General features: G+C 35.1%; 1 protein-coding gene across 1 annotated transcript in view; it reads left to right on the top strand.

Moving 5' to 3' along the window:
- CDH10 (cadherin 10, type 2 (T2-cadherin)) overlaps positions 1-3,104 on the top strand; it is a 110,734-nt gene extending 107,630 nt beyond the window's left edge. Inside the window, exons 11-12 of the mRNA XM_009326678.1 lie at positions 1,218-1,469; positions 2,347-3,104. Of these exons, the coding sequence (XP_009324953.1) occupies positions 1,218-1,469; positions 2,347-2,840 (746 nt within the window). The 3' untranslated portion in view covers positions 2,841-3,104. The remainder of the gene's footprint in view (positions 1-1,217; positions 1,470-2,346) is intronic.
- The last annotated feature ends 6,156 nt before the right edge of the window (positions 3,105-9,260 follow it).

Here is a 9,260-nt window from a genome sequence, read left to right as displayed (position 1 = left end):
AAAGTGAAGAACTGAAATCAAATTGTTTGGTACCTTATAAAACCCCAACAGCAGAGGTATTTAAATATCTGTCAGACACATAGTTTTTGATGTTGCATGAAAACAAATAGCATACAAATACCCCAAACCAATGAAAGGATGCAATACAGGAAAACTTTGTGTTTCACATCATAGAGACTACGAAAAAAAGATATCATTTACTATTTTAAAGAAAGATTATAACCTGGTGACTAGGTCCTGAGTGTATAGAGGTATAGAACTTGTTATTTCTTTTCTATCTGTAATTATTTTCTTTCTTTTTGCACATGGGTTATTTTAATTCAGCCTGAAGCTGGCTGGCAAGATAGCTAACCACCGACCTCAAGAGATCCACAAGTATGATAAAAATTAAATTTTTCTTCTAATGGAGACTAAATCTGTATTTTCTCTCTTTTGGACTAAAAAGTTAGCAACTCTAGTGATGGCTCACGCTCTAGTGCTGTGGCCCTAACAATAGAAGAAATAGTCTCTCCCTGTTATTCATTCCTTCCCTTGGCCACTCAGTGAACAGCTTTTGATGCTGAGGTATACTGCATACAGTTAAGATTTGTCTGCTACAGATACAGTTTAGTAAATTCACTTCTCAAAAGTGTGCAGGAATACCTACCGTCTTTTACATTTTCTGAATTCCTAAGACAATTTTTCCCAAAAAAATCTACTCCATGTGGTAAGGTACATAATTCATTGTTCTAGAGTATGTTGAAAGTGTTTTGGTGTAGAAAATCTCATACTGTTTACAGATAGCATTCCCGTGGGTGTTGTCACAGAAGATCCATAGGAAGAATCTTTCAAAACAGAGTGCTTGTTGAACAGCATGTAGTGGAAGGTTATTTTTTCAGTTGGCCACTTCATCTCAGGGCTTTAGCCCTGTACTGGAACTGTGTCATGCACTGCATACATTAATCTATAAAACGTTTTAAGCTTTGAAAAATCCTCTTTTCAAATGACACTCGAAGGTGCTGCAGAGGCACAGAGGAGCAGGCCATATGTGCATAAAAAATTATAAATATCTTTCTGATCAAATGGAAATGTCATTAGGAAAAGAGAGCTATCACTATGATATCAGGAACAGTTTCAAAATGCTACCAGTGATGTAAAATGTGATGGGTTGCATGTACTACAAATGATACACTTTTTATATTCTTATACTATACAACAGTATATTTTAATTGATCTAGATAACACCGCCAGAATTTTGACAAGAAGGAATGGCTTTAGTCGACATGAGATAAGTACTTACCTTCTACCAGTGGTGATATCAGATAATGATTACCCGATCCAGAGCAGCACTGGCACGCTGACCATTCGAGTGTGTGCCTGTGACAGCCGGGGGAACATGCAGTCCTGCAATGCTGAGGCCTTCCTCCTGCCTGCTGGCCTCAGCACAGGGGCACTGGTTGCCATTCTCCTCTGCATCATTATCCTCCTAGGTAAGAAAAAGAAATGCATCTTTCCCCACATGAACAAATGCTTCAAGCCTGACTCATTTCACAAAACTATGCAGATTAATAAAATTAATGATCATGGGTTTTGCAAGAAGAATTTAACTGCAACTTAAAACAAAAAGAAAAAAAAAAAAGGCAAAATCTGTTTGTCTGGGAATTAGACATTGTAAATAAGAATTCAAGTCCCAGGCTGTTAAAACTATCAGTGTGCAACCAGAATCTCATTTTTGTTTTTTCTTTAAGTTGTCCTAAAAAGAAGATCAGAAAGGAGGAATAGCATAATCAAAAATCACTGTCATGGCTTTCATTTTAATTTTTTTTTGAGGGAATGTCTCTTTTTTATTTAAATAACTATCTGAAGTCAACAAGCAGTATCTATTTCACACAGAATATGCCAGTAAATAGTATTTTTACTATACTAAAGCACTGTCTATCCAGAGGTTTCTGTGCTGTAATAAAAAAATTGTAAATTTTGTAAAACCTCCATTTTGAGGCTTTCAGAAAATCACTTAATGACCTATAATTCACCTCAAAAGCAGTTCTTAACAGTATACTTTGAGCTTAAAGAAGGGCAAAGATCTTCAGAACAGACCTGGCTATTTTAAAACTCATTAAAGTTACGGAAGGAGCATGTACACAAGCTCACGGTTCTGTAAAGCAGAGCACGCAATGTGTGTGCAAAATAGCATTTTGATATAGACCTTACTGTGCTACCATAATACAGATAGAGATGTTTATCCATTTATTAGACAGAAATGAATTGCTGAAATGTAGCTGAAATAAAGCTCTTGTACCTGATGGATTTGCTACTAAGAAATTGTTAAATAGAGATCTTTACCCATTCTTTGTTTCTCTCTTTAAGTTATAGTGGTGTTGTTTGCTGCTCTGAAGAGGCAACGAAAGAAGGAGCCTTTGATCCTCTCTAAAGAGGACATCAGAGACAACATTGTGAGTTATAATGATGAAGGCGGTGGAGAGGAAGACACCCAAGCCTTTGATATTGGCACACTGAGGAATCCTGCAGCTGTCGAAGACAAGAAGCTTCGACGAGACATTATCCCTGAAACGTTATTTGTACCACGGAGGACTCCTTCAGCACCAGATAACACAGATGTCCGAGATTTCATTAACCAAAGGCTAAAAGAGCATGATACTGATCCTTCTGCACCGCCGTATGACTCGCTTGCAACCTATGCCTATGAAGGAAATGATTCAATAGCTGAATCCTTGAGCTCGTTAGAGTCAGGTACTACCGAAGGAGACCAAAACTATGATTACCTCCGAGAATGGGGTCCTCGGTTTAATAAGCTAGCTGAAATGTATGGTGGAGGAGAAAGTGACAAAGACACTTCTTAACCTACAGTAGGCTACATTTTTGTTTCCTTTGAGCGGAAGTAATTTTACAGACACCTTCTGCACTCAACAGTATTTAACATTCAGGAAAATTTTCCTGCCACTCAGCACAATGGTTTCCTTTTAAAATTTGTTTTAAATTTGTCCATTAATGTCATTCATTCTTTCTAGTAGGATGCCACTTGGAATATATACAGTATTTTATTTAATCACCTTCCAAGAGCCAAAGTTATGGAAATTCAGTGTTGTCCATTTTAGTAAGTAAAATAAACAATAACTGCAGAAATTTGAACAGGGTGATAATCCCTTAAGCAACCTCATGTACAAGCCGCTTCTGTTAGGTACATGTCCTATCCTTGCAAATGCAGCTTTTAAGATGGCAAAGAAGAAAAAATCCAATATGTCCTGTTCTGTACATTAAAATTAAAACAAAACGTACACGTGGTGTTAATAAGTGTAATATGCAGCTGGTTTAAAAAAAAGTTTGTGCAACTTCATTTCATCAAATTCTATCTGCCAATGTTTTATATTTATATTTTTGTATTTATTTTTAAGAAATAAACCAGTTTTTACAACTATGTTGATGCTTGCCTGCCTGTTCTGGCCATCAATTCCAGGCTTGAAGAGAACATGAAATTTCCCTGATGACAGCACAGCCAAATGCTAGTACTTCTATGCTGCAGTATTCTCCATACATTTAACACAGTCTGAAGTGTTTGTGCTCACAGGGAGAGGATCAAGTTATAGACCTATTTGCTTGCTCAAAAGTGCTACTTCCTACAGTTGTCGTGTTTAAGAGAAATTTTGTTTTATTTTTGAGCTGAAATAATGATATTCTATTCTAGAAAGATGAACACCTATTTTGTCTCAGCTTGAATTACCTTGTTCTAAAAACATGCTGGTACAACTAATCCATCCAAACACATAAAATTAGTTTCAAAAACTGAGTTTATTTGTTCTATAGTTCTCTGTTTTAAATCATAATTGCATCATCAGAGGTGATTTGTAACTGCAATGGATAAAGTGTAAAAAGATGTTTAAACAATCATTTTTGAGCACCATCCTTTTCCAAAGACAAATCATTTGATGACAAACTACTGTGTGTTGTATTGCAACCATCTGAGGGTAACTTAATCTCCTTTAAAGCTGTCAGGCTGAAGGCTGACAAAGTGTCAGTAAAACTAGCACACACACCCCACCCAATTTACTGAGTTTTCTGATAGCTTGGGAAAGTCTAGTAAAAAGAAACCTGAGCAACTAGCCAACTGTAACAGAAATCATACTTTAGCTATCACAAAACAAACAAGGTATACCAAGACATTTTAAGATGTCTCTTTTTTCTTTCAATCTTTAGATTACACAAATCTATTTAGTAAAAAAGCACTGTGATTTTGAAACATTGCTGAGTTGAAATAATTTCAGAGCAAAAGCAGGATGTCATAGGTCTGTATTTACTTATTTATTGTGGAAGAAACACATCTGAAGGATGATCCCTCCTCTGTCTCTCTTAACTTCTTACTGGCATAAAATCGACAGATATTGAAAATATATTAGTCCTTTGAAAAGTGCAATGTTGCATTCTTATTTGATGAGATATTTCTTCTCCTTAATGGAGTAATTAAACCCAATGAAGTTGAAAGCTGAATACAGTGTCATTATGCAAGCTATTTTGGTGCAACAGAGACCAAATTTTTATTGACTTGATATCAAGTTAAACTATTTGATCTATTAAGAAACTGTGAAGATTATGGATTTTTCTTCATTTCACTCAATAATGCTTTCATTAACTAAGGAATTTTTATATTCCTTAATAGAAAATAATTCTGAGAATATTAAGAAACATCTTAGATAATCAGCATTACAAAGCTTTGTAGAAGTCTTACAGGCCATACAAATAGTTGATCTTTTTTATGATTATCTAGTGAAAGGGACCTAATTTTTTCTTCCTTCCTAATCTCCATTTGTCCTTCAACAGCGTGTAATAGGATGAAACAAACAAACAAAATTCATCCATTAAATACATAAATAGCCAAAAGGCACTATTCCAATACTGTTTTCTGTCTGCAGCAATATTGAGATCAGTGACACCCTACATATTTAACTGAGTATCTATTAGGACAAAAGATAAGACAAGCTGTAATACAGCTGTTTTTTACCTCTTTGTTAAAAATAAGATTTTGGTTAAACAGGTTCGCCAACACTTTTACATATAACTCAGTAAAAATCGCTGTTTTGTTTCCAGAAAGAAAAAACAAACACACACAGGTCCCTCACTCCTTAAACATATCAGCAAATGTCAAATAAAACTCTGTTATTTTGATTTGCATTACAGTACTTATTTCTGAATAAAAACTATGTGGAAATATTTGTCTATCACTACGTTTAAGGAAGTTATTTTATAATGTTCGGCAGAATCTGAACCTAATGTTTAAAATTTAATCCTGTATGCATTATTAAATAAAATGGTAGTATACATTGTGGAAGTATATAGCAATATTACAAAAGTTATTATATAAATAGTATAAATGAAAATTTGTTTTACCCCGTGCCATATCCTTTGAGTTTTATTTCCCAGTACATCTTAGGAAAAGGAAAAAAAAAAATCCATTTCAACACTATAGATGTTGCTGTGCAAATAGCATTTCACTGTACAAATATACACCATTTTGCTGTATAAAAAACTCAGCCTAGTGAAAGTGGGCATAGGAACATGCAGTCACCTGTGCAGACAAATCATAAAAAAGCATTCAGGAAATCGTAATTCATTGTCATATCTAATTTATTTTAGGAACTGGATCATTTAAGCAACTGGGTCTGGTCCTTAATATTACACACAGTCACAGAATAGTCTGCAAACAATGTCTCTATGCTCTTACATGCCATAAATGAGTCATAACAGCTTAGTCAAATGTAAGGCCATATAGTAAAAGGTAAAAGCCATGAGTATCAACTGTCATGGAAAGGAAGAAGAAAGGAATCAAGTGCACTATCCCAATGTCTTTCTTACACTTTTACAATAGTGAGGAATTGGAAAATGAAACTCCCAGACAAATCAAAGTGGAGAAAATGTAAAACAGGACACCTGCTTCTCAAGTATTACCTGCTAAGCCTAGCCACATGAAATTGTATGAAACTTAACAATACGTAACAACATGTAGTAAACAAGACCCTGGTATTGTTTAGTCTGAATGAATTTTCTGTATGTTCTTATGACAAAAATGTCATAGCACCATACAAAACAAAGAGAAAATACATTAATATTGCATTTCAGGTGGAACCTACAAATGACTTACAAGACAGATCTTATGAATGTTTAAAAATTCAGAAACTTATCAAAATTATTGCAGCAACTGGACCCCCAGGAAATAGTGAGTTCTTAGAGTCTGTTGCAAAACATTGATTTTTTTTTTTTTTTTAAAGGGATTTTGTGAAAGGAAATGTGTACAAGATCTTAAGTTAACAACAACAACAAAAATAGTAATATTTCATAAGGCCTTCAGGGAAAAGGTTGATGGTAAGTGCTGTGTAAGCAGACTAAAAAAAACCCAGGGAATAAAACAAGCACCTAAATCAACAAAATCCTTACATTGCACATCACCAGGTCAATATCCAGCATCCAGCCCTGTATGAGCAGATGTTTTTCACTCATTTACTGTTACAAGGTGTCACATTTCCACAATTTGTCCTTCAACCGCATGCAATACTATTCCCAAACTATTTATCAATTACATTACTGTCTGTCAAGAATCTACCCTTCATTCCTCTCACTCATGTCCCATGTGACTCTATTGCCCTTGAGTCAGATGTTCCTATAATGTTTTTTTTTAATGCTTCTTATGCTACCTATCACACAAAGTTGGAAGAAAAAGAATCAAATTTGCTACATTATTCTCCTTCAAAACTCTTCTTATAATTTGCTCCTACTGGAGTAACTACAACAATATCTGTTAAGGGCTACAGAGCTGCTCACTATGCTAATCGTGAATGATGGAGACAATTAAATACAATTATTGCTCCAGGTTGTTTCAGACTGGTTTGCCTTTATTCAAACAGAAGTCAAATTCTTTGACAGTGTTCCTCTAGGTTTATCCAACATTTGGGAAAACGTAAATACTTTCTTTTGACCCATCAGTAACTACTCAAAAGAAAAATCAATGAACTTTTTAGGAAGCTAGTTAGTAACATATATCTGATATAAGCATATCAACACAAGAGTTTAGGCTTCCTTACTTTTTACCAAATAAGTGAACTAGAGATCTGACTATAAAAGTTACCCAAAGCCTTCAAACACCGTATTATCGTTATCAAACTCACTTGAACAGCACAGAAATCACCCAACAGTAATCTCTTCACAGCGAGATGAACAGATAGATGTTCAAGCTAAAACAATTTCACTTATTCGTAACAGTGTTATCTATTATGTCCAAAACCATTATGTAAATAGTAAACATAAGAAGATAATAGCAAATATAAGGAGACACGTGAATACAATTTTTTTTCCAACAAAATGTCATGGGCTTCTCTATTGTCTCTCCAGTTTTTCAGAGGCTTATTCAAACTCTATTCTAATATGGTTTAACCGGCTGAAAAGTCACTTTCCACATAACTGAAGATGTAAAATATAGTAGTAACAACATGGGAATCGATAAATACAATGAGCCAGATAGATTTTTTTTTTAATTTTCTTTTGTTTTCTCTTCTTTACAGCTATTTTTTTTTTCATTTTAATGGAATATAGTCAGCTATGAAATCAAAATGACAGTTTTTAAACTAACTTTTTTCTGAATGCAAGTTTCTCTTTTAAAAAAAAAACAAACAAAACATTTAATTTTTGAAAAAACTTCATTTTCTTTAAGTTGATGTCAACCTCAGTAAATAATGAAAAATAAAAAGCTCTTTAAAAAGAAATATGACAAATACTCTTTCTTTGATTTTTGGCTACAAACCAGAGATCAGATATATTTTGAACATATATGTGGCAAAATACTACTGAACATTTCCATTAATGTTTGCAAAACAGTATTTTGATCATTGATTAAGCATTGGAATGAAAACATGTTCTAAATATACTTGCATCCATGTTTAGGTACTGTGTGTGGAAACTTTCAGAAAGCTTCTCTTACATCTGTCCTTTTGAGGCAAACAGAACAAAATCTAATTGTATAATGCTCATTAAAATGTCAGAGGAAAGCCGACACTTAAATCTAGAAAGTATCTTTTATATTCCAAACAGGCTATAGGGTGACAAAGTAGTGTGACTGACAGCTGTGTAGTCACAAAAGATGCACCTAATCCAAGAAATTAATTAATCAATAACTCCTGAAAAGTTTTGGAAGTCATGACAGTGTTGACAAACTATAATTTATGGGGGAACTTTGGTATATTTAACAATGGTGCGTAAAGCATGTCTCCAACATAATGCATGCCTCTAGTATGCATGTCCTCTCATGAATTTCATCATTATAAAGAATTACAGAAGTAATGAACATTTGTAATTTTGGCTTGTTTCCAGATAGTGTGTTAATCTACTTGTTCACAAGGACAGAAAGTCAGGCTTGATCACCTTCAGGAATTTCATTTACTTGCTATGAATCAAGACAGTAACAACTTTTACATGTAGAGGAGGGAACTCCAGGTTTCATAGTCTGCTTAGATATCCAAAAGGTGTTTGACAAGGCCTTTCATCAAAACTCCTAAAGAAATTAAGCTGCCATAGAATAAAATGGAAAGTCCTCACCTCGGCAAAAGACAGAAAATCAGTGATAGGAGTAAATATTCAATAATCTTAGTAAAGGATGGCCAAAAGTGGAATCCTTCATGATCTGATCTTTTGATCTGGAAAAGGAGATGAATAATGGGGTAAGAGAGCTTATCTGTGATATTTATTAAGACCAGATTATTACTTAAGACCAGTAAATAAAAGGGCCAGTCGTAAGAAATGGAGGGACACATTGCAACTGTAAATGACTGGACAATAAATTAGCAGATAAAATCACTATAGATTAATGTGAAGTGATGCAGTGATGGGACATGGTTATTCATAAATGAGATCTTGTAGTTATTATAGCTAATGGGGATGAAGGGATTGAGAGCAGCCCTGCTGAGAAGGACTTGGGGGTACTGGTGGATGAAAAGCTGGACACGAGCCAGCAATGTGTGCTTGCAGCCCAGAAGGCCAATCATATCCTGGGCTGCATCAAAAGAAGCGTGGCCAGCAGGTCGAGGGAGGTGATTCTGCCCCTCTATTCTGCTCTGGGGAGACCCCACCTGCAGTACTGTGTCCAGCTCTGGAGCCCTCAGCATAAGAAAGACACGGACCTGTTGGAGCTGGTCCAGAGGAGGGCCATGAAAATGATCAGGGGGATGGAACACCTCTCCTATGAAGACAGGCTGAGAGAGTTGGGGCTGTTCAGCCTGGAGAGA

The sequence above is a fragment of the Pygoscelis adeliae genome, unplaced genomic scaffold (assembly GCF_000699105.1).
Source record: "Pygoscelis adeliae isolate BGI_AS28 unplaced genomic scaffold, ASM69910v1 Scaffold6, whole genome shotgun sequence".
Lineage (NCBI taxonomy): Eukaryota > Metazoa > Chordata > Aves > Sphenisciformes > Spheniscidae > Pygoscelis > Pygoscelis adeliae.
Note: the sequence above shows the minus strand (reverse complement) of the source record. Positions and strands in the feature narration are given on the sequence as shown.